General features: G+C 42.1%; 1 protein-coding gene across 1 annotated transcript in view; it reads right to left on the bottom strand.

The window, feature by feature from the left end:
- The window catches only part of LGR4 (leucine rich repeat containing G protein-coupled receptor 4), a 103,324-nt gene extending 79,137 nt beyond the window's left edge, over nt 1–24,187 (bottom strand). The window contains exon 1 of the mRNA XM_032357668.1: nt 23,441–24,187. Coding sequence (XP_032213559.1) covers nt 23,441–23,625 — 185 coding nt within the window. The 5' untranslated portion in view covers nt 23,626–24,187. The remainder of the gene's footprint in view (nt 1–23,440) is intronic.
- Between the last annotated feature and the right edge of the window lie 2,624 nt (nt 24,188–26,811).

A 26,811-nucleotide genomic window follows, 5' to 3' on the forward strand; every position in this document is an offset into this window, starting at 1 on the left:
TACTGTTAAAATTTTGGAGCTTAAATATTATCATCAGTAACAAAGCAAGTTCTTTCCATTTCAGGCTTGGGGAGTGGACAGGGAATAAGCGGTTGTTCAGAAGGGAGGTGGGGAAAGCCGGAGCTGGAGGAGGAGGAGAGTGCCAACTCCAAGAAGCCTCGCAAAACCATTTCCTCAGAAATAAAACTGTTAGCAGACATAATTTAGAAAGATCTAGACTGGGCTCTCAAACCTTTCAATAGATTAACATACACACATTGAAAGAAACAGCAAAACGCATGAGACGAGCAAACAACTGGACCACAGAGATAAAAGGTAATGCCAGTCATGATGGACTCCGCTTCTTACACATTCCTTAAAACATCGCATAGAAAAAGATCAAGTATTTTTACAATTAAGCAATCTCTATAAGACCTTTGTACAATTCTATAATTGATTTCTGCCTCTAAGTCTCCCCCCACTGCCGCCAATCCTGGCCTTCACAAAGCTTCACATAATTATAGTGGATAAGAATCAGAATGTCTAGCTTTAAAAATATCCATAGCCTAATTAAGTTTTCATTATTCAATTTTCTTTTTGCACGACTTAAAAAAGGCTGTTGTGTTCATGTTCAAATGCTCTGAAATACAATCTTTCCGGGTTTTAGACTGTTCTGAAAATATCCAGTTCTGCCCATAATTTGTTCTTCCCTCCCCCTCTCACAAATATCCTGAGTGACAGCTTAATGTGACAGCTTTCTTGCCACAATTCACCAAAGGGGAGTGGCAGGTAGGGTTCTCGGAGAATAAATACCTAACAAAGCCATCATTCTGGGGAGTTACTTCCAAACTGTCGATCCAATCCATCAAGTGGAATGTGCTCTACTATTCTCTTGTAAATGTGCTTATTTCAAACAAGGCAGAACTCAGGCAGCTGCCCCACAGAAGACTGAATGACCCAGCTCAAATGTCACCTCTGCTGCGAAGCCTTCCAGCTCCCCAAAGCAAAGTAAGTTCCTTCCCTCTTTGCTCCCACAGCCTTTGTTCCTCCTTCCTTATGGCACTCCCACACTGTATTTTGTGTTATGCCTGTCTTCTCCACCAAAGCAGATCACCCATGGAAGTTTGTGAGCTTGTGAGCCAGCATGGTGGACTGCAGGATAACCCAGGCTCTGGAGGAAGACAATCCGGGGTCCAATCCTGGTTAGAGATTATAAAACACATGACCTTGGACCTGCTAATTACATTTTGTGCCTCTGTGTTGTCAGCTTAAAATGAGAATTAAAGAGGACACTTCTACAGAATGTAAAGCTCTTTGCCCAATGCCTGGTATACATCAAGAGTATGACCAGTGTTGGGGCCTGGGTGGCTCAGTCAGTTGAGCATCTGGCTTTTGATTTCACTCAGGTCATGATGATCACAGAGTCATGATATCAAGCCAGACCTCTTGCTCTGCACTCAGCAAAAAGTCCACTTGAGTTTCTTGCCCTCTGCCCCTCCCCCTCACTCACATGAGTGAACACACAGATTCGAGTGAATGCTTGCTCTCTCTCTCAAGTAAGTAAATAAATCTTTAAGAAAAAAAAGAAAGAGTACGACCAATGTTAAAAAAGGAAGCAGAGCCCATATCTTTTCTCCCCCAGCAAATACAGTAGCACAGCTGGAAGGATAATAGGCATGCCTTCCATGTTCACGGAAACAACTTTTGCTAAGCAAGTTGATTTATTAATAAAAAGTCACAAGTAAAATACAATTCCCAAAGGTAATCTTTCCACATCCTTCAATTTATTCAACACTTAAGAATATATTTCATGCGAGGGGCAACTGGGTGGCTCAGGCAGTTAAGCATCTGACTCCTGATTTTGGTTCAAGTCATGATCTCAGGGTGGTGAGATCAAGTCCCATTAAGGTCTCTGTGATGGCAGTGTGGAGTCTGCTTAAGTTTTTCTGTCTGGGGTGCCCCGGTAGTTCCTTAAACATCTGCCCAGGTCATGATCTCAAGGTCCTGTGATAGAGCCCCACAGTGGGCTCCCTGATCAGTGGGGAGTCTGCTCCTCCCTCACCCTCTGCCCCTCCCCCCTGCTTATGTTCTCTCCCTCTCTAATAAATACATTAAAATCTTAAAAAAAAAAAAAGAAGAAGAAGAAGATTCCCTCTCTTTCAGCTCCTTCCCATACCCCCTTCTCCCTCTCAAATAAATAAGTAAGAGTATGTTTCATGCAAAGAACAAATATGGGAATAGCTAAAAACATATTAAGTGAGATCTGTTTCCTGCCCTCCAAGAGCTTACAAGCATTTCTGAGCATGAGGCTTCTAGAAATATATGCCTATTACATTCACGGCTGATTGTGTTTCACAATACATTTGACTAATGTGCATTTTCTCAAGTGTATTAAACCATCAAATATTTAAAAGACTATGTACAACCAATGTGTCTCATTTAGCTAAGGGAAATAAGAGTTTAAGAATGTTGTATTTTACATACTTCAATGAATCCTGTAATTCTTACTAATGCTCCATGTTAATATAGTGCATGCATTGGTTCCAAGTCCATGCTCTCTGGTTCTATTACTGTCTGGAGGACTGTAAGAGTTAAAACTACTCAGGCATGAGATTTTAAAAATCTGGGTCGTGAACAAATGTATAGCAAAATCATCGTTTCCGTTATGCTCTTTTCAAAGACTTTATCATTAAGTATAGAACCATTTGTTTAAACGCTGCAATTTTAGTAAGACCTACTTCAATGAAATCATGACTAATTTAAAACCCTTACTGAATTAAAATAAATTATGCAGAGTTTTAGCTGTACTTTAGTTGAAAAGACTGTTATGGAACCAAAATGATTTTGCTGGACATTTGTTCTTGACCCAAATCCTTTTGTCATAAGACACTAATTTCATGAGAATCTGAATACCGCATGAAAGCTATCTATACATATTTGCATTTGACAACACCAAGGCAGATTCACCACATCCCACTCTCTTTAGAGAGTAGCTACAGACCAACACAAAAGGGCTCTTCAAGCCAACAGCTGGAACAAGCCCCCTGAAGGCAAGCAGGGCACCGCCTCTTCCCTCCTCTCACCAGACTAGATCACCAACAAACATCTTTTCTCACACTCTCATGGATATTTCAAATTCAAAGAAAACCCATGATAAACTTTGGTTGCTTTTCTTATTTTTCCATGGAAATATACAAACAGAGGGGGGATATCTCACCTAGGTGTTAATATCTAATGATCATAGGCTAACTAAGCTATAACAACAAATCAATCTATGTCAAGAGTCTGATTATCTTCATCTGAGAGAGTGGTATCCATCCTCTTAACACTGGCCAGATACTTACTAGCAATAAAATAATCAATGCCTACCTAAATATACTGAATCTTTAAACCACCTCTGGGAGTTTAAGAAGGATAATACTGAATTTATTATTGCATCAGAATGAAGTTTAACAGAACTCTATTTCAATCACTGTGTGGAATTTTGAAAGTATCATTTATGAGCCAAATTCTGTTTCTTGAGATAGTACTTCCCAGAAATCAAATGGCAAATGTCTGGATTATGCTGAGTATTTTAAACTCTAAAAATCCTCTAGGAAATATATTACAGAAAGGTTTCAATTGTTTCTGCTGGGCTTCCCAATTTTTCAACAATTATAACTGTTACATTACCTATATCTCTTCAGTAAGTATTCCTTTGATTTATTTCTTAGGTTAACAAAATTAGTTGTTCTCCTAAAAACTGATCATTTAAGGCAAAACAATGTCTTATAAAACATGGAAATTGAGAAGTAGAACCTGTCTATATAAGATACCTCCTGTAAAAACATTTTTAATTAGTGGGATGAATGTGATATTTTACTATCTAATGAATTAGCTGTATCTCCAACAACACAATGGCATGTAGGTATTTTTATTGTAGAATATCCAATGACCCCATGATGCCATTGTTATTCGAGACCTTCTCTGAGAGAAATGGAGCGGTTAATATTGTTTAAAGAATGGAAAGGGATAGGATGTTGAAGCTGGGTGACAGAGGCCTTAGGAGTAAGGCGCTAAAATCATGCTGTCCCGTTTCCCACCATCTCCCCCAGCCCACAGCGATTCTTAAACCTTAAAAACTGCCTATAGAGACATGGGAATTTTACTCTCCCTGAAACAAAGCCCTGGGCTGAATTAATACTTTCAACTCCTCCCGGCAGAATATTTTCAATTCCTTGCATAAAACAGACACTTCCAATTCCACAAACCTCCACTTGGAAAATGAAACAGAACTTCCCGTAATGTTGTTGCCGTGAAATAAAAAAATACTCCAGCAGAAAATTTTTCTCTCATCTCTATTCCTTGCTTTAGGGTTCTAGATGCAACGATGCCTATATTAGAAACTAACCAAGCTAAAACAAAGACATCTTTTCGGCAACACTGCTTAAATCTATCCCTTTCTTCCAGCAAGTCAGATCCCCTGTTAACAGTGACACCTTCTCCAGTGATCTCTTCTATACTGGGACTGTATGGGGCCGCCTCAGAAAAACACTTCTTTCAAACACCAACTTTTTTTTTTTGTTGTTTTGTGTTTTAAGAATATAATGTTATTTCCAAAGTTGGCCTAACTGTCTGGCTAAAATAAGGAAATGTTAAACTGAGACAGAGAGACCACGTGGGCAGTCTTTAGTACTATTTGGTCATGAGCTTTTCTTCCTGCAACTTCAGACACACGTATCACCCCACTGGTCTAACGAGGAACATCCACCAGGCACACTGCTCAAGAACTGAGGCCTAAGTCATGATGTCAAAGGTATAAATTATGGGCCCAAAGACAGCTCGAGGCACTGCTGGGCATGGAAATGCTTTCTGAGCAACCATGTTGTTCCAAACAAACTAAATGCTTAAGAGGCTAAAGGACAGTGGAGGCAATTATTGGAAGGAAATTTCTCACTAGGCCAGAAAGGAATAATTAAGTCTTTGCACGCTAAATCACATCAGTGGGGTTAACAATGAAGTAATCAAGTGTAAATGGTGACAAAGCCCATCTATAGGACTCATGAAAGGAAATTAAGGTTGTGGGTAATCTAGACTATTGTTGCTTAAATACCACAAAAATTAGTCCCTAAAACTTCATTCATTTACCCTCTCTTTACACAAATGTGTGTGCTTTTTGTGGGAGGCAAGAAATTGGTTAATCCAGCAATTAAGGCAAATATACTGAATCATCAGAAGTAAAACACCACTCAGCTACTAATTCACAGGCAGAGATCCAACACCATCCCCATGCTACTTAGACTGTACCAAGTGCTTAGAAACAAAACCCCTCCATAATAGAAGGGCATAGGGGTTTTACTCAAATATACCACTAAAACCTTCTAATGATAAACCTAATGCATACTTTGTATCTTACACTTTTCTACGCTGTGGTCATAGAAGAGAATTCACACACACACACACACACACACACACACACACACACACGGAGGGGACTTAAGGAAGGCAGCGGGGGAGAAAGACGGAGGACACATGCCTCATCTCCCAACAACTGCTCAATACCAATTAAAATTGGTCATGTGCTAAGGGAGCAAAATAACACTGACCTGAAAGTTAAAAAGTCTAGATTCACTTACCATCAGCAACGATGTGGATGGAGCTAGACTGTATTATGCTAAATGAAGTAAGTCAGTCAGAGAAAGACAAACACCATATGATCTCACTCATATGTGGAATTTAAGAAAGAAAACATGAACATACGGGAAGGGGGGAAAGGATAAAAAACGAGAGAGGGAAACAAGCCGTAAGAGACTCTTCATGACAGAGAACAAACTGAGGGTTGTTAGAGGAAGGTGGGTGGGGGTGGGGGGTGGGGGATGGGCGAGATGGTGGATGCTTATTAAAGAAGGGCACTTGCTGGGATTAGCACTGGGTGTTGTACATAAGGGATGAATCCCTGAATTCTACTGCAGAAACCAATATTGTACTGTATGTTCACTAACAAAATTTAAATTAAAAAATAAGTAAATGAAATAAGAAAGTTTAGATTCAGACTTAGGCGCTGCAATCTCAGTTTATAATCTCACCTCAGAGACTCAATTTCCCCATCTTTTTTAAGGAGGGAGGCCAAAATAAAGATTTCTCAAGACCCTAAATCGATTTGGTATATCTGCTGCTGCTGCTGCTGCTGTTGTTGTTTTTTAAAGATTTTATTTATTTATTGGACAGAGATCACAAGCAGGCAGAGAGAGAAGGAGGAAGCAGGCTCCCTGCTGAGCAGAGAGCCCGATGTGGATGTGGGGCTGGATCCCATGATCATGAGATCATGACCTGAGCTGAAGGCAGAGAGGCTTAACCCACTGAGCCACCCAGGCGCCCCTACTGTTGCCGTTTTTAAATAACTTCAGACTCATCAAAATTTGCAAAAATAGTACAGAGTCCCTGAGCATCCTTCACTCGGCTTTTCCAAATGGCAGCATCTTACATAAGCATAATACATTAGCTAAACCAGGAAATTCATTTCGGTGCATTATGAACAAAAGACCCTACTCAGATTGCACTCCTTTTATGTGCATTCATTTTTTAATTACATGTACGGATTCATAGAGTCACCACTACAGTCCTAAGGACCTGCTCTTTTACCAGAAGGGAAACATGGGCATATTACTCTACCTGCAATGAAGCCCTGGGTGGAATTAATGCATCCAATTCCTCCTGGCAGACTATTTTCAATTCCTCAAAATAAAAAAAGCGGCATTTTCAATTCTACAAATTTCTACTTGGAAGAAGAAAAAGAACTTCCCATAATGTGTTGCTGTAAAAAAAACAAACAAAAAAACAAACAAACAAAAAACCTCTCAAGGAAAATTGTGTTCTCACCTCCACGCCTCGCTTTAGGCTCCAGACCCACTACCCATCTACTATGAACAAAGAAAAATGACAAAGAGCCCTCTGCCATCACTACTCCATCACCCCCTCCTGGCACCCTTTGAAGTCACCCTGCCGTCCTCCCACCTCTAACCCTAGCCCGCTGACCTGTTCTCCATTTCTGTAATTTTGTCATTCTACAGTGTTTTAAATGGAATGATACAGTGTATATAACCTACAGAGATTGGCTTTTCCACTCAGCGTAATACCTTGCAGATGTATCCATCTTGTTGCATGTATCAATAATTTGATCTTCTATTGCTGTGTACTATTCCACGGCATTGACATACCAGTTTATGATGGCACATTGATTTTATTCTTTTCGTGTTTTAATTAGCACTATGGGGTGAGGAAGAACTTCAAGTCCTCCTTTGCCATTGCTTAAGATGGTTCATATTCCAGTAGATGCAATCTTAATCAGTAATTATCTTAACAACCCCATCCATGTGTTCTCTGACTGCCCCTATTTAGTGAGCCCCCTTTACCCTGCTTTATTTTCTTTCACAGTACTTAATATTACCTGACCTCATATATTCATTGTATTTATTTTTCTTTTTTTTTTCTTTTTTTTTTTTTAAGATTTTTTCTTTATTTATCTGACAGAGATCACAAGTAGGCAGAGAGGCAGGCAGAGAGAGAGGAGGAAGCAGGCTCCCTGCAGAGCAGAAAGCCCGATGTGGGGCTCGATCCCAGGACCCTGGGATCATGACCTGAGCCGAAGGCAGAGGCTTAACCCACTGAGCCACCCAGGTGCCCCTGTATTTATTTTTCAACTGTCTACCACCACCACTATACCATCCCATGCCAGGTAAATTACATGAGGGCAGGGATGCTGTCTGATAGTTCTGTCTCCAGCACCAAGAACAGTTCCTAACACATAAAGTACTCACTAAATATTAAATGAGTTAATTTTTTGAGTATTGACTTATGATCTCAATAATTATTTTTTTAAAGATGTTATTCATTTATTCGACTGAGAGAGACAGCGAGAGAGGGAACACAAGCAGGGGGAATGGGAGAGGGAGAAGCAGGCTCCCCATTGAGCAGGGAGGCTGATTCAGGGTCGATTCCAAGGTTGATTCCAAGACCCTGGGATCATGACCTGAGCCGAAGGCAGATGCTTAACGACTGAGCCACGCAGGCGCCCCTGATCTCAATAATTATTATTTTGAAACTGAAAGACCGTTGATTCCATGAGCCATTACACAAATATTAGTGGCTCTCAAAAAATAGTTTTGAACTGATAAAATTATTCATGGGAAACCTTTTTATTCACCTGCATAAAACAACTATCTCCTATAATTTCAACAAAGTACTGGGCCCATGAAAGACTATACAAAATGCCAAGGAAAAGCACAGAAGATTTTACCATCTGACAAGCAACTCAAGCCAAAACTCTTTTTAAATGTTAAAGGTTTATATAACCAAGGAAAAGACCATCTTTTCTGATAATGTGCTTGTTTTGTTTTTAACATACACTGGAGAGCTACCAATGGTTCTGGACAAGTCATACAACTAAATGTAAGTGGACTGCTGCCCTGTTAAATGGAGAATTTCAACGAGATCAACTGGTTTTTGACTAGGTTTTTTTTTTTTCTTTTTAAAGATTTTATTTATTTGAGAGAGAGACAGCACAAGCATGGGGAGGAGCAGAGGGAGAAGGGTAAGCAGATGCCCTGCTGAGGAGGGAGCCTGATGTGGGGTTTGATCTCAGGACCCGGAGATCATGACCTGAGCTGAAGGCAGATGCTTAACCCACTGAGCCACCCAGGGGCCCTGTTCTCAACTAGTCTTAAAAGAACTGTACTGAAGAGGGAGGGAAGGTCTGAAAAACATAAGCAAAAATTTGGTGTTTTCAATTTATGTAACTGAAAGGTTTAGCAAATAATAGATATCAGGCCTATAAACATATAAACGTATGTCTGGGGGTCGGGGGTTGGGGGAGAAAGGACTTTTTGTTTCCCAAATGGACAGAAAGACCTAGAAGAGGGTTAGCACCGCTGTACTAGATGGCCTTTAAGATTCAGAAGGGTCCAAGTCTATATTCCAAGGGGCTGAGAACTCTTCAAGCAGAGAACAAAACAGAGCTAACCTCTCTGGAACTAACTCCTTATCTATAAAATGAACAGTTCATGGTATCCTCAGCAACAAGATAGATGGATGCCTATATCTAGAAGGGACACCACAGGACACTGGCATACCACCCACTCAACCAAATGACCCTGGTCTGAAAAACCGAGATCCGATCCCCAGCTACAAAACCTTGTTCATTACTTGTGTGCTCTCTCCCCTGTGATTTCTTCATCTCTAAAACAGCAAACAAAAGCGTGTGTTTTAGAGGGCTATAAAGAATAATAAATAAATAATAAAAATAAAATTTAAAAGAGTGTTAAATCGATAACACACAAAGCACTTCCCATATCATGCTCGGTACTCAATGACATTTATTATTATTAGCATCTAAGTTAGTAACAAGGTGACGATGATGGTTTATCTGAATGGGAAGACAGACCATAAAGAAGACCAAGACTGCAAAGTTAATTAAATGAAAAAGGAGAATGCTTCCAGGAGAAAACCTTTAGAGTCACCAAATAACGGTCCGGCATGGGGCTGGCTGTCACCCCTTTCAAAGTCAAAACTGTGGCCACAGATTCAATCATGAACAGCCCTGCTGCTAAAGAAAAGAGCACCCAGATCCGAACAAGAGCCCATCCAGTCCGTAAAATATTAACAGCTTAATAAACATCAGCTCACGCAATCAACAAACACAATGCTCAAGTCAACGAAAGAGTACCAACTAAATTAGTACCAAGTTGACTAAATGAAATGCCTTGGGGGGAAAAAGGCTCATGGGTGATTCACTTTTATGCTGACTTCCCTATAAAAACACCTTCAACAGGAGAGGCAGGAAATTCCAGTGAGTGAAAGGGAGCGGCTATATGGAAACCATCACAGTGCACACTTCGCTTGTTCATTTACTTCAGGGTTTTGATTCAAAGGAGCACATTCAGAAATGTGCGCTTTAAGAAGCAGAAAAGCGAGTATGCTAATGGATCCTCATATACCGTCTCAGCAAATTCCACAAAGAAAAAGAAAAAGCAAGCCAAAATGCACACAACTGATACTTAACTTTGCGGACATAGAAAAACACTATTAATATAAAAAATGCAAACGCTTTCAAACAAAGAAGTACAAAAAGCAAAGATACTCAGACATACTTTCCAAAAAAAAAAAAAATCTGCTGTGAATAAAAGATCCCTTAATTTTACACAGTAAGTACATTTTTGTCATGTAAGTTACTCCTAAATCCAGTCAGTCTCCGACCGTATGTACAGGTCTGTATGCGTTTGCAGGATGCTTTATGTTCTGTTCTGATCTTTTTTCCCCTGTAAAAACCTGTAGCTTCTCACCATTTCGTTTCTCATTTTACTTTCCCCTCTTGTAATAAACTGTCAACAATTCAAGTAATCTACAGGAGGTACAAACAAAGAGCAAACACCTGAGCTTCGCAAAGTACCACCCACTACCTGTGGGACATTTGAGCAAGTTACTGAACCCTTTCAAATCTCCGTATACGCAGCTATAAAATGGGAACCGTGCCAGGGACCCAGAATGATTACTGTGGAAATTACAGTTAACACACGGAACACGACTGATACACCAGGAGGCCCAGCAATTCTCACCAAATTTCCATTTTTTGAATCAGACTTTCCAAACACAGACATGCTAAAAATTCAAACGTTTGTCACTATAAGCAAAATGTTCCACACTGGGAACATTACTCCACAAGTCCTCCTGAAGGGGTATCACAATAACGGTCAGACACCATAGAGGGAGCTAAGTATTCTCTTCTGGGGTGCCGGGCTGGCTGGCTAAGTCAATAGAACATGCCACGCTTCATCTCAGAGTTCTGAGTTTAAGCCCCCCTTTGAATGTAGAACTTAATTAGAAAATAATATTCTACTCCTTTAAAAAGTACACGCACTGAAACAAAATCAGTTTTTAACAGCATTTGCTGTTACTACATACATACCATGATAAGAATATACGGAGGCTCTAAGTAATTGGTAATATCAAACCTTACTACAGCTCTAAGACATCTAAACCTAGACCAATGTTTTATTAACATATACTTACCACTGGACCTAGGATCTCGCTCCTATATATTTACAAAGGTGAAATGAAAACCTACGTTCACACAAAACCTCTACGTGAATATTTATATCGGCTTTATTTATACTTGCCAAAAACTGGAAACAAGGCAAGTGTTTCTCAACTGGGGAATGGACAAATAAATTGTGGCATGTCCATGCTGACAGAACTGTACACTAAAAAAAAGGGTATATTTTAGAACTGAGAGATTCGAGAGAGTTTTCCTCTGATATGAATTCAAAGTTATGGAAGTTAGTTAAGTAGTCAAAGTAGGAAAATGGAACGCCCAAGATTAAACTAGTTATTTTGGATAAAAATATGAAGGCACTAAAAGAATGGGGAGGACCTCAAATAGACTCATTAAAACCTAAGCTTTTGAAAATGTAACCTCCCAAGAGAAAAAAATTTAAAGGAAATCTATGATAAGAAATTTAAAAAGGAATTAGAAGAAAATGTGAAAGGCAATAATTTCTCCCAGCACATTGTTTTTACAGCTAACGTACAGTAATGATACCAAGAACCATCAGAAATACCTTCTAGATAAGATGTACATATACATTCCAATGTTTGGCTCTTTCTGAAATAATACAGGAGTTCATTTCCTTTTCAGTAAATCCACTCCTGTCAGAAACAGCCCACATGTCTAGGAAACAATGAATTTCAGGCTGGGGTAACTTGGGTGGAAATATATGTCATCTCCTCCACCAAAGTCACGAATCTTCTCGTTTAGGGATGTCATAGGTTTTTGTTTTTTGTTTTTTTCTCCTTCTGGAATGCCACCTCAGCCAGGGTTGTGCCAAGGGCAAATTCTTTTAACACAGAAGACCTGAAAAAGACAACAATTGATTTACCCCTCTTTTTCCGTTCTTGGCCTCTCCTGCCACACCTGCTGACAAGCCTCCACACCATGGATTCAGATGCCACAAAGCAAAACCGTTAATGCTAGATGAACTGAAACACAGTCCCTAAGTAGAAGGCTGGTCCTATGCAACAGAAACCTTTAAAGGTCAATGCAGCAGTACTCGGCTAGTAGAGAACGATCAATTAGCCTTGAACTGACAAGAAGATAAACATGGAGGCAGCCAGTCCTCGAGGCATGCTCTCTTGGGAATCAAGCAACCTCATTCCCAACTTGTGTATCTATTAAACACACACCACATATCAAACCTGGAGGAACAGCAACCAAATGTCCTGCACACGCACGCACATGCACAAGCGCAAGCACAAGTTCCCAATGGTGAAATATATGATGAAGTCAGAAACCCACCATGGAAGCAGGTCATACAAAGTTAATTCAAACTGGTATTAGAAACTGATTTCTCCAAAATACAACATTCCATTTTCAAGAACATGATGGGGCTTTGGAAAACACAGTTTGATTGTAAGCAGCAGAGCCTGTGGTTAGCACACAGACTTGCCAACCTACCATGAAGTATGAAGCTTTCTGCTGCATGCCCTCACAGCCCCAGACTGTTTGCAAAGGACAGGAATGAAATATTCCATATGTTTTCTTTGTCAGTGACATGGCTATTGAAAGCAAGGCCACGGTAGTCTCCCTGCTGAGGGACTGGGTCAAGCTATTCATGTGTAACCAGGCAGATGTCAAGATGGTAATGGGAAAAACATCTCAACCATTTTTTTTTTTTTTTTTTTAAAGAAAGAGACCCAGGGTAGGAAATGCACAACTGTAGTTGAAGCACTCAGCCGATCTAAATCGGCTGTGAGCACTGCTGCATATGCTTGCTGCTATTCTGGCTTTACCATTCATTTTCAAATCAGGTCTGAATCAAAATCCAGAAAAGTTTTTAAAGTTTCTGAGAATGATTTAATTATGCTTAACAAGAATGCCATGTCACTTTCTAGAAATACAGAAGATCTTAAAGAGTGGATTTTAGTTCTAAAATGGCTTTATCCACAAAACTTGAGCATTAATCTCAAATGTTAAAAAAGACAGAGATATCCAAACATCCAACAAAATATCACTTTTAAAGCAATTAAAAGAAAAAGTTCTCTCATAATCTGAATGTTTCTTAGAAACCAAGTGATGGGAAGAAACAAGAATGCAGCTAAACTGTCAATCTTGAGTAAATCTTATCCATCCCCAAAATGGAAAATGATCTGAGAAACTGCAGTAGGCAGTCATTGGCATGAGGCTTCCCTAAGAGTTAAGCACAGCTTAATGAAAATCCCCAGTGTTCCAAAGTCTGGAAGTGGAAAATTCATATCTAAAGATCACACTGATGGGGCGCCTGGGTGGCTCTGACAGTTGAGCATCAGAATCTTGATTTTGGCTCAGGTGGTGATCTCTTGTGTCGTGAGATCAAGCCCCTTGTCGGGCTCAGCTCAGAGTCTGCTTGGGATTCTCTGTCCTTCTTCCTCTGCCCCTCCCCCTGCCAAATAAAATAAAATAAAAAATTTTTAAAGACCACACTGACACTGCCTAAGGTCACATGTCTTTTCACTGTGGGGAGATACGCTGTGTCCCCTGAAAGGATAGCACCTTTCTACGTGACCAGCCATCTCATTCAGGAAAGCTGTGCCAATCACAGAAACCCAGGGGAGCAAACGTGATATCCCCTGAGCACTCTCCTTCAGGGAAACTGTAACTAACTGCCCCCCCCCATCATGGTTTCCTGTTAAAAGGGGAGTAGTACCACCTATGAGAAGATATCTTGATAAAAGTGCATATATATACTCTTTCTCCACCTGGATCTTCATGGTTTTCTAAATGAAAAAAATCTGCCAGGTAAGTACACGTTTCCCCATCAGCACAATGGCTCACCTGCGAAGTCTACACAGGCTTTGGACCTGGTATACATTCAAAGAACCAGAGAAAAAGGGTCCACATACACACAAGCAACTGCTTAGTCACTTTCAGAAGAAATGACAACAAATCAGGTCCTGGCCATCACTCAGACAGGTCATGCTGAAGTTTCCCAGGTGTGATCCTTGAAGACAAAATGAAGTTACCTCTTTTTGCAGATGGAAGAGTCAATGTTCAAAGTGGTTACGTGACATGCCCATGCTGATTTGGGAACTCAGGGGTCTTGATTCTTTGTGCCATACTCTCAAAAACAAAACCTTTTTGAAGGTCTGCTCATAAAGATAGGCCTATAAAAAGAAGACTCAAGAATAATGACATAAGGCACCTGGGTGGCTCAGTTGGGTAAGTGACTGCCCTTGGCTCAGGTTGTGACCCTGGAGTCCTGGGATCAAGTCCCACATCCAGCTCCCTGCTCAGCAGGGAGTGTGAGTCTCCCGCTGACCTCTCTCTGCTCATGCTCTCTCTCTCATTCTCAAATAAATAAATAAAGTCTTTAAAAAAAAAAAAAGAAGAATGACATAAGAAGCTGGATTACATGACCACGGACTCAAATGACCTTGAAAAGAGCAGAAGGCCAACAAGAAAATTTTTCTTTGTTACAAAGAAAGGAAAATATTAATATTTTAAAAAACTAATCAAATGAGATGAACTAGCAGAAGTAGCACAGAAAAGATGAAAAGTGAAATTATAAGAAACTTCTAGATATCAGTAAATCCATGTGAAATTTTTACAACATGATTCTAAAATATTTGAAGTGTATTAAGTTCACTTAATATTCCCTTAATTCTGATTATATTGTGTAAGAATTCTATGTTTCAATTTATCTCAGATAAGGAGAGTTTGAAGAGGACCCAAGGGCAATTATCACTTTGGAAAATGCAAAGACTGGATGAAGTGAGTGCCTAAAACATAAGAGCATATGAACAGTCTTCTAGAACATTAAGAAGCCTAAAAGTTGGTCATTATTTTCTCTCCCTGCAACTTGAAAAAGAGTCAGTAGACTTCATTTTTTTTTTTTTAAAGCAAACTCTATGCCAAATATGGGACTTGAATTCACAACACTGAGATCAAAGGTCACATGCTCTACCAGCTGGGCCAGACAGGCACCCCAAGAATTGGTAGACTTTAAAACAGAGTTACTAAAGCTTTAAATTATTCAAGAGCTCGTGATCTTCTCTGGAGAATTCTTCCATGGGAAAGCAGCCCTCTGAGATGGCTTCCACACAAGAAAGGTGACAATCTAGAACAGAGTCGTGACCTCTGGTCTCCTCTCTCTTGGGAAAATCTTATCTGCCAACCCTTTCTCCTGTGATCCATATGGTTTCTCCAAGGGTCTCTTAGTATTTTCTCTTGGGAAAATGGGGAGAACCCAGAAGTTAACAACACAACCTAATCCCTAGAGTTTCAGAGAAAACCCCGCCAACTTGAAAGTACACCCCCTGTCCTGTACCTTTAAAACAGGAACCATGGGACACCTGAGTGGCTCAGTTCGTTAAGCAACGGACTCTTGATTTTGGCTCAGGTCATGATCGAAGGGTTATGAGATCAAGCCCCTCATCAGGCTCTGTGTCTGCTTGAGATTCTCTCTCTCCCTCTCTCTCTGCCCTCCCTCCTCCCCATGCTTGCTAGCATCCTCTACCTCCTCTCTCTCTCTCTCTCTCTCTCTTCAATAAACAATAAATCTTTAAAAATAACAAGAACTATGACAAGTGCGAGAATTGGGAAATCTACCTATCTTCCTAGGAGAAGAGTTCTAATCAAGTTCTTCACGGAGGTTTTGATGTCACCCACGTATACTATGTCACCGTCTGCAGTCTAGTAGCAGCTGCATGTGAGAACTTCCCAGCCTGAGGGAGAATGGAGAAGTGAGACCGGAAGCAATCTAGGCTCATTCCTTGGCCCTGCCCTAATCCGGCACAAAGGTAAAGGTACCATGTCTCAGTCAGATTTATGTCACTCTTCTTAGGAGGGACAACTTCCCCATATAAAACCTTAAAAATGTACAGGACTGGGAGACTTAACCTCACGACTTTTCTGAATGAGGTTCTGAAATCTGATTAAAGCATCAAAAATATTTTGTTGTCAGGACGCACTAAGATTTTCATTCCTTCAATGGTCAATTTTATATTTAAAACTTTGAAAAAATAAAAGGCTACATTCTATTGTAAAAATAGAGGAAAAGAAAAAACTAGCTAAAGGGGCTTACATAACCCTTTATTTCTCTTGATTTTTAATACTTAAATACAATAAGCCGCTGCCTTCGGCTCGGGTCATGATCTCGGGGTCCTGGGATCGAGTCCCGCATCGGGCTCTCTGCTCAGCGGGGAGCCTGCTTTCTCCTCTCTCTCTCTGCCTGCCTCTCTGCCTACTTGTAATCTCTCTCTGTCAAATAAATAAATAAAATCTTTAAAAAAAATAAAAAATAAAAAATAAAAAAAATAATAAAAATAGAGGAAAAGAAAAAACTAGCTAAAGGGGCTTACATAACCCTTTATTTCTCTTGATTTTTAATACTTAAATACAAATTAATTTTGAAGGATAAAGTATCATTAAGTAACTTGAAATATATTAGATACGCTTCCTCCACAAGTTTCTCACTAGTACAGACATCAGACCAGCCTGGGATCTAAATGGCCCAGCTGCCTCCCAAAATATCTATGGTTTACATTTCCTTACAAGGCTATTCTTACATTCTTATGGGCCCACATGTTGCTATGGGGGGAGGGGGGAATCAATGCCTTCCCCATAAGGCCTTTCAGAACAGAAAAGCTAGGAAAACCAGAAAAATATATTTCTTAAAGATGTTCACTTCTTGGACCTGAACTGTTTAGAAGGGCTTACCTGTTCTCAATCACTTGCATCAAAAAAAAGAGATGCCCAATGCCAAATTTTGCTGTCAACTTAGTGCAGAGGGGGAGAACCTGGCTACTGTGACAATTAAAATATGTAATGGGGGGCGCCTGGGTGGCTCAGTGGGTTAGGCCGCTGCCTTCGGCTCGGGTCGTGATCTCAGGGTCCTGGGATCGAGTCCCGCATCGGGCTCTCTGCTCAGCAGGGAGCCTGCTTCCCTCTCTCTCTTTCTGCCTGCCTCTCCATCTACTTGTGATCTCTCTCTGTCAAATAAATAAATAAAATCTTTAAAAAAAAAAATAATAAAATAAAATATGTAATGGTACCAAACATGCTTGAGATTAAAAACAACCACCCCCAACATTCAGAGTTTTAACTGCTTGTACATGCCACAACATACTTCACTATACTTTAAACTAAAAACAGTGCCAGCCATATACAAATATACACCATATATTTGTTTAAGAAAAAATACTTAGGGGCATCTGGGTGGCTCAGTGGGTTAAGCCTCTGCCTTCAGCTCAGGTCATGATCTCAGGGTCCTGGGATCGAGCCCCACATCAGGCTCTCTGCTCAATAGGAAGTTGGCTTCTCCCTCAGTCTCTCCCTCTGTGTGATCTCTCTCTCAAATGAATAAATAAATCTTAAAAGAAAGAAAGAAAGAAAGAATACTTGTCTGTTGGGGGGTGAATCCAGAGTAGACTACTACATAATTACATCTTGCCATTTAAAAGAGGTACTTGAGTACAAACTTGCTAAAGTCTTTAGAAATTGAGGTTATTAAATGTATATGAACTATAAAGTCATGATCTGTCTTTTGCTAACACTGATTTCTAAACTCAGTTTGGAACTCACCCAATTTCAGACCATAGAAGTGCTACCTGGCCTACAGCTGGACCATCAAGTACTTAATCACAAAAGAAATGCCTAGAAAGGCAGACAAATTAGCCATTTGTGTAAGAGTACTGCTTTGCTAAACTTTAGTCCTAGCAAAATTTTCCTTCCCTGGCAGAACTTAAAAACAGAGCATTTTATCATCCTAATGAAGCTCTGCAAAAGAAGCTATAGTTCACTTAACAAAGTTGGGGAAAAAAGGAAAAAGTTATCCGTATTCTTTTATTATATAAGAAAAGCTGTTGGCATTGCCAAAAACTCGAAGGCTGCCTGAGACAGTTAAAGGCAAGCTGGCTAACACCCTTCTAAAGCCAAATCCTTGAGATCTAGCTTAAAAAATTAAAAGAGCAAAGCTCTCTTATCAAGAACACTATGAGTTACATTAGTTACATTTTTCAGAGTAAAAGGCACATCTGGCAGGGTTTAACTTTTAACCCAAGTGTACCAACAAATACTGTACTTTTATGGAAATTTACCTTTTTTATAGAGAAATAGTGATAGACATTCTTAGAAAAAATTTCAATAAATCACTAAAGGATTCTCAGAACTTTACTTGCTTAACAGTTAACACAGGTTCAGAGAAATTCAAAGCAGTGAGAGACATTTGCCATCATCTAGTCCAATATCCATCACTTATTGGTAAGAAAAAGTGGGAATGAAGGGATAGGCACAAACAGGAAGACCAGAAACCAAAATCCAAACGTGCAGGCTCTCAGTACTTTCACTATTATAAAGATGACTAAAATAAGAATTTGAGAGAGAGACTGAAAGAGGCCAAGAAAATGCCTAAACTTGCCTGGATCCACCTACCAGTAAAAAACTTTGATCTTCCCTAAGAGATTAAGTTGTCAAATGTTACCTTACGATTCTAATGTTAAGAGCCAAGTGCCTGGACATTAAATGCTTGTGATACCATAACTGTCACAAACATTCAGTTCGACAGAAATCATAGAACATTAGTGGTAACTGCAAAACCTTAAGGAGCCTTGGATAAGAGAATTATGGGTTCAAGTCCTGGGTATTGTTCAGACCAGCACATTGTTGCCTTGTGAGGGAGTGAGCTCCCCATTCAACGGAAACATTCCAGCAGAGCTGCACAACCGAAGAAGTTTCCTGGGTGGGCAAGAGGTTCCATGAACTATACTTCCCTTACCCAAGGGAGAGGATGCAAGAAATGTATTTTTAAAAAAATAAATAAATAAATTCAAGAGAAAGAAAACTCTTGGCAATAAGAGTTGTTTATTTCCTTGTTTTACAGGTGGCGAAACCAAGGCCCTGAGGGGTTAAGCATGTCACCCACTCAAGGTCACTTGTGCAATTTATTGACAGGTCTGGAAACCAGCTCTCCATATTCCCAGCAGAATGCCCTTCCTTCTCTTGTATTTAAAGAGAACCCAGCAATTCAGCTGGTTTGTAAAATGAAGATTCTAAACTTAAAGATATTCACATATTGGCTTTGTTTAACACAAAGTTCACTTGTATGTGATATCAGTGCATTTCTAGGAAGACACACTACACAAACTAAACATTGAAACTTACAGATCCAAAGGCAGAAATCAAGAAATACCAAAGTCTACCATCAACAAAGGTATACGATGACTAGCCACCAGAGAATAGAGGAAACATCAGAGAAAGTAGAAGAAAATACTTTCAGATGATACTATTAAAAGAAGAAAGCTGTTTGGTGTAGTGAAATAATACATCTTAAGGAAGAATCTAAGGTCAGGCTTCCAAATGAAGAAAAAAATAACATTATTTTAAAAACACTGCAAAGCCTCTCAGGTAACCATCAATTCTATATAGAAAGCTCAATAACCTGCCCGATGTACAGGATACACACACCGTGAAGGCTGGCGAGATTATGACTAATTATATGGAAGTGAGGACATTGAGTAACTTTTTGTACAGTATCCAAATTACTGAAACAGAACGATTTTATTTTCCAAGTGTTAAGCCATACCCACAGGAAACAAGCAGGGCTATTCTACCCTAGCAAAGCGCCTTAGCTAGTCATGCATTCTGCAACAAGTCTCCATGGCAAATTTCCTAACACACACTTCTAAACACAAAGAACTCCTCCTCCAAGTGAGTGGTAATGAAGAGGTTTGTGCAACTTCACCCAGAACAAAATCCTGCAGCTCCTAGGATCTTTTACGAGATGATCATAACATTATGGTCACCTTGCCATCCTAAGATTATGTAAGAATTATAAAATCATATAACTTCTGGAAGCTACAGGCGGCCTTAGAAATAATCTAGTGAATCCAATTACTGCATTTTTCAGATGAGAAAACTGTTCCCACACACACACCTCAAAAAAAGGAGAACGATTTGCCCGAGGCCACAAAATTACTTAGTGTCAAGGTAAGGACTACGATCAAGGGCTCAGACCCACCAGTGTCTCCACGAAGCCACAAAAACAGGCTGTGTCATCTTAACACTGGTGACCAGACATAATCTAGGATGTGGAGATCTGTGCTCTGAGCCCACGGCACCCAGACGATGAGGCAGTAACACAGGAGACACATGTGAACAAACTTCTCCCCAACACCACTGGGACTTCATCTCTTTCTCTCAAGCCTCTGGGAGTATAGGTGATTAAAGAGTGACCTGTTACCATTACTATAGGAATAACCTTGAATCTCTTTGATAAAATAAACTTTGAATTTTAATACCAGTAAGATGACTTCCTTTAAAACACCTCAGGGTGAATTGTGACAAGCCAGTGTATTGTGTGACACAAGACTGAGAACAGCTCTTGCAAAATATAAATCACCAGTACAGGTGCAGCAAACAGTGTGAACACAGGAATCCCATCAACAATACTGAGGATTACATCTGACTCTGCCCCCAGACTCGGATAAAGCAGCTTTCAGCAGGAAATAGACACTGTTGGATGGAACAAGTTTAAACGAGCCTAACGGAGAAGCAGCAGTATCCTCTCTCTGGGGCTTTCTCAAATCTGGACAAAAGACTAAATGCTGAGAATGCTGAAATTGGCAATCCTGTGTGGGAATGATGTCTGAATTCCAAGCCCCGTGTCTGCCTTCAGGGTCGGCCTTAAGTTATTCTCTCTTCACTGCAACATTTTTAAGTGCCTGTGTACCAGGCTCTGTGTACTCCAAGCTGAGTAAAATAAAATCTCTGCTCTTTGTGGGTCCCAGGGTCTCCAAAGTGGAGTGCACACACCCCTGGTGGAGGTGTAGATACCATATATACCACTGAGCCATGAGAAGAAAATAAAAGAACTTTGACTGATTGGCCTCATCTTTTTAACTTGCATCTGTGTTTGTAATTTTCTGTGCAATGCTCCAGAAATTAGGAAACGGTGAGCAAAAGTTTGGGACCATGGATCTAATCCCTTGCTATGTAACCGTGGCTCACTAAAGCTATAAAGGGACAGCAAATCAGAAGTACCTGGAAAGAGTTCCTAGATGATCAATGGGACTGTGCAAACCCACAGCACCTGCCCATCCTCAATATGGCTTTTGAGATTCACTGAACCAGCTGGTCTCTCAAAATGCAAACACACTGCCCTTGAAATGCCCTTTAAGTGGGGCAGTCACATATACTTTTGAGGATGAAATGAAGAGACAGGGGTGAAATAAGGAGTTAGTTGTCAGGAGGTCCAATCACTCTAGCTAGAGGTCACAAGTGGAAGAGGAAAATGTAGCACATTTGCTCACCACAGCAGCTCAGAAAGTGCCAGGATGGTGCTAGCTTAGGCAACCTAATCTGGACAGTCACCAATGACTTTTGGTTCCCAAGCCTCAAACAGGGAGTTCTATAGGGCTCTAAGTTGAAAATATGGCATTTGACTACCTCCAGTGAGTTCTAAAGGAAGATAATCTGCAGACAGGAACGTGCTCACATAAAATTGTGCTATTTCTTTGTGGTTTTAGGTACTAATGCAAAACAGCCCCTTTCCTTACAGGACAAGACTGCTCATCAAAACTGGTAGGATCTAGGGGAGCCTGGGCGGCTCAGTGGGTTAAAGCCTCTGCCTTCGGCTCAGGTCATGATCCTAGGGTCCTGGGATCGAGCCCCGCATCGGGCTCTCTGCTAGGCGGGGAGCCTGCTTCCTCCTCTCTCTGCTTGCCTCTCTGCCTACCGGTGATCTCTGCCTGTCAAATAAATAAATAAAATCTTAAAAAAAAAAAACCTGGTAGAATCTACTAAACAAGCTCTTTACTACTGGTCAAAACAGCAAAAAGATGCTTTTCTACGATTAGAGAGCCTTGAGAGGTCAGATAAAGGCACCTCTCCTGCATGAATTCTCTAAGTGTCAAGAGAACAAGGAAAAAAAGAAGCCCATCTCCTCTACACAGTCTTCTTCCCCTCCCTTCCACTCGAACCTGCCCACTTGATAGAACTTTTTGCAAACTGCTCTTCACTGCAAAATGAACTTCCTTCGGTAAGAAAGTTAAATTTCACCATACTGGAGGAAAATGACTTCAAATATGTTACTAGCACGTGAGAAATAAGGATGGGGAGCTGGAGGCCAGAGAATGAGGCAGATTCCAAGTCAACAGGCTGCAATACTCAGTAAAACCCCACTGGCAGAGAGCAAGCCGAACGCCTCCCACCACCCACCTGGAAACACGGCAACGCTCTGGCCTGCACAGAAAGGAATTCTTCACGGGGTCTATTACTCCTTTAAAATTATTTATTTCTAAGAGGTCCCCTACCTTGGCTATAAGGCAAAAGAAAATTCCCCTCACCACAGACCTCTCAGAATCCCTTCCTCAAACAGTTCTTTCGGGGCTCTTGACTTAATCACTCCGCAGACCACACAACACACAAGTGCATACACCAAGCCCTGCGTTCAGTTACCCTATTTTTTTATTGGTCGTATTTGCCAATACCACGGACGACACCTATTTCAGTTTGCTCTTCTTTTTTGAAGGGAATGTCTAAAGCCTCAGGTCTCCCTTTGAGGAGCGAGATTTTAAGAAGTCAGAACGCTCTGAGTGACTTCCCCAGCCCCAGGCAGCTCAAAAGAAAAGTTCTGGAGATGAATGTACAGCAGAAAACGGCTGCCTTCCATTCTAGAAGGTTGGGCAGAGAATATGGTCTGGAGCTTTGATTTTCTTCCAACATCCTGTACCTCAGGTCAGCATTCTTTCTTTAAAAGGCCTACTTGGGGAAGGAGAGTATTTTCACCAAAAGAAACCTGCAATTTCCCCCCTCCTTCCGTCTTATTTTTGCCCGGCTCCCCCCGCCCCCACCCCGTCCCCGCGCGCTCCAGAACCCTGGGCGTTTGTCGGGCAGTTCACGGTGGAACTGGACCGAGATGCCAGGTCGCTCTACCTGGATGAGGCCGAAATGGAAGGGGATTCACCCTGAGGCACAGGTGTTTCTTCTCCCCACATGCTGGAACCCAGAAAGCTCCAGGTGTTTCCCCACGAAACGTGCCTCGGTCTGCAGACCCAGGCCAAGTTCTAGGCGCCCTCAGCCTACCGACTACGAAGCTCTGGCCAGCTGAGCGGGGGCCCGCGTGAGAAGGGAAGGTCTCCTGAAAAGGCTGCCAGGGGCAGACGTTTCCAGATTCCTTCCTCTGCTTGGCCCCAGATACTCTTTCTGGGGGTGGGGGGGGTGACTGTGCCCCAAAAGTCTGGGGTTAAAAGCTGCTCGCGGCTCGGACCCGGACTGGCGAAGTCTGGAATGCCCGCCGCGCGGTAGTGGGTGCTAAGCACCTCCACACACAGGTGACCCGCGCCCCGCTCCTCGGAACACGGGTGGGTGGGGTGGGACGGGCCACCGACTCTAACCCCCCCCCCCGGCAACCCCCTGTCCCCCCAGCCCTGCCCCCGGCGCCCTCACCCCGGCACTCACAGCGCTTGGGTGAAGGCGCTGAGCCCCTCGGGCACGGCCGTCAGCCCCTTCCCGGAGCAGTCCACCCGACGGTCGCCGTCGCAGCTGCAGGGCGCCGCGCAGAGAGGCGGCGCCGCGCCGCTGGGCTCGGCCGAGCCGCGCAGCCCCAGAGCGAGGAAGCAGAGTAGCCCCAGCGGGCCCGGCATTGCTGCGGCCGCCTCCCGCGCCGGCCTCTCCCGCGGCGCCGCTCACTCGGCGCGCCTCCGCTGCCCTCCGACGCCCCCCGCCGCCCCGGGGCGGCAGGCCTGCGGACTGGGGCGGGGGCTCTCCTCTCTCGGCGGTCGCGCGGGCTCGGCCCCTTCAACAGTCCGCGGCGGCAGTGCAGGGACGCGGCGCTCCGGAGTTTCGCCCTTCCCGCTGCTCCATGGAAGCGCAGAGGCAGCCCCGCTCCTCCCGCGGCTCAGGCCAGCCGGCCCGGCCGTGCGCAGCTGCCGGGGCCGCGCTCTGCCATCGCACCCGCCTCCCCGTCCCCGGCCTCGCGCCGCAGCCGCTCCTCAAGGTTGCGGAGCGCAGCCTTCAGCCATGCCGGCCCCTCGCCCCAACCCCCGCCCGGCTCTCGTACAAACACCCAGGCTCCTGCTCGCTCTCTCGCAGCCGCGGCTCAATCTCCTCCCGTCCTTTTCCCTTCTAGGGTTGCACGCTCGGGTTCCCAAGCCCCCAGCCGCTGGGTTATGCAAATCACTTAGGTACATGCAAAACTAACCCTTCTCCCGGAGCGCCATTGGCCCGCACAGGTCTCGAGCTCATTACTATGCAAGGAGGGGAGCCGCCACTGGCCAAGAGTAGGACCAGAGGGGCGTGTTTATCGGGCGTGAGTGACAAGGTAGTGCTGGTGCTGGTGCTGGTGGTGGTTCAAGGCAAAATCCCCGACTTGGCTCGATTTGCGTGGCAGACTGTGGATGGAAGGTGGAAGGATCTGAAGACGTAGAGTCTGCTTTTTCCCCTCCCCCACCCGTCTTCTTCCCTCCGCAGAAACTGGATCTCCTAAATTGGATGACCTGAAAAGTAGAACTTGCCTCCAGCCTTCAGTTTAGTTTCAAATGACTCTCCGCTCTTCCAAAGGGTGAGGTCTTTGGGAGCTGTGCAAAAAGGTTTTTGAGGAGAAAGAGGAAGTCTCCCTTCTTCTGACTTAATTTTTTAGGTTTTAGCTATATACGGAATTAAAGGCGCGTACCCTCACAACCCTCTCACTTCACCTGAGATCTTTACACCTATTTTGATAGGCACTGGTTAGCTAAGTCTTAGCAATGAACCACTGATGATACCAAGTTTTGGGGATCTCAGTTCAGACAGCTTTCTCACGTTCTTTAAAATCCTAAAACACAGGAATCTTGTAAGGGGCAAAAGAGGTGATGTTTCTGAACACTGGAAAATTTCTCCAGACAAGAGAACATTTGAGTGCTAGGTAACTACCACTGAGAAGTCATCCAGCAACTTTGGTGTCAGGTAATTTATCAGCATTCCTTCCTCTTGTGGACTTCTGGGGCTTAATAGACCCCACAGAATCATTATTTGCAACAAATACTGCTTTATGGGCACCTCTTTTCTTACCATCTATATTAGGGACAGTTTTCATGAATACTTGAAGGCAGATGGGGTTAAAAATGTCACTATCATAAAGTTTACCACTCATGTCACTTAAGGAAAATGGAAATAAATTGATACAGACCTAAGAAGTTTAAAATGAGACATTGTCATCATCTTTGCATTTGAGAATTTATCTTTAAAAATAATGCCTAGCTGGGCATATGACTAATATACCATAAACTGATTTATATGCTAGAGAGTCAATAAATACACACTACACAAATGATCCCTGAAAGTAGAGTCTTGAGAGAGTCAATATATACAAACATGCCTTGACTTCCAGTTTTTAAGAATGACATATTTCCTCTAATTGTGGGTCTGAAAGAGAACTCAGAGCTATATGGACAACCCTCTGGTTTTATAGATGAGAAATCCAAAACCCTCCAGTATTGTGTGCTGCCCAAGATCATCACAGAGCAACTCCTGGTCTCCTGACTCCTTGTCTCATGCCCTTGGAGCCTTCCCTAAATTAGTGCCCATTGTCTAAATCATTTCCATTATTTTCTGGCAACTCTCATGAGAAAGTGAAGTGAGGAAAAATTGTAAATTGGGTTTCTTTAATTGGTTCTCTTAAGACCATTCTTTTGATAACAACACGAAAGATGACAGAATTTCTCCTGCCAAGATATCACTTTCTTATGCAGTTTTAAAACAAGAATTATAGATTATACTGGTTGATTTTTTTTTAACTAAAATAATTCATTTCCTTTCTTCTAAGGTAGTGGGTTTTAAACTTCAAGAAGCATAGGAATAGCATGCAAAGCTTGATTAAAAATGCAAAGTGATTTAACAGACTTGTGTGGAGCCCAGGAATCAGGGTTTTGATGCCCATCACATGAAAGTGTTATAGGGAGTCCATAACCACATTTTTCCTTTGCTTCCAAGGAGTAAAGGGCTGGCAACTTCAGGGAAAGGGGAGATTCAGATTTTGGAGAAAGGAGACATGTAGATTTTATTGAAGAATAAATTCCTATTGTCTATCAGGTAAAGAAGGTGAGAAAAGAGATTTCAAATTTGCAGTTTGTCCAAGAAGACAAAATTTCAAGAGCAATGGACTTGAGTAAGGAAGAAAAGATGTAATATCTATAAAAGTGTTAATATCTCTTGTAGTTCCTATAGTATTTGTGCTTTACATTAAAGATAAATTGGCCAGTTAGTCTTCACTTCTTGGGTAATATGTCCTAAGACAGCAAAACAAATAATTTTTTAGATTCTATCCCAGATAACTAGAGAAAAATGATCAGTTGTTAAATAAACCATAAGGACCTAGAAAGATATCAGGATGAACCAAAATGTGTTGGCAAGCTAAAACTCAACAGAGACTGTTTCCAGACCAGCTTGTCTTTCTCATTTTTAGTAGCTATGGATGAGTGAATGTGCAGCATCTACAGGCTAAAGAAGAGGAAGTGGACCCTGGCCGCAAGACTTCTGCACACTCTATAGGGCACTTTTGGGCAATGGAGAAGGCACCCATTTTGGGTGATGCTCACCTTGGGGCTTTTGGGCAAAGGGCACAACAAGGCTTATCGACTAGTGGACAAGCTAGACTTTGGTCCCATTCACCTCTTCACCCAGGTGCTCTTGTAAATATAGAGACTGCGTAAGTGTATGCAGAGGCTCCACCTGCTAGGCCAAGGTGCTCCATCAGGGAAATAAAAACTGGGAGGTCCTGGGGGCTCTCCCATAGTGCTATAATGACTGAAAGTCATCGAGCATACAGAATTTCATTTGTTATGAATTACTTC

The sequence above is a fragment of the Mustela erminea genome, chromosome 9 (genome assembly GCF_009829155.1).
Source record: "Mustela erminea isolate mMusErm1 chromosome 9, mMusErm1.Pri, whole genome shotgun sequence".
NCBI classification, from domain to species: Eukaryota; Metazoa; Chordata; class Mammalia; order Carnivora; family Mustelidae; genus Mustela; species Mustela erminea.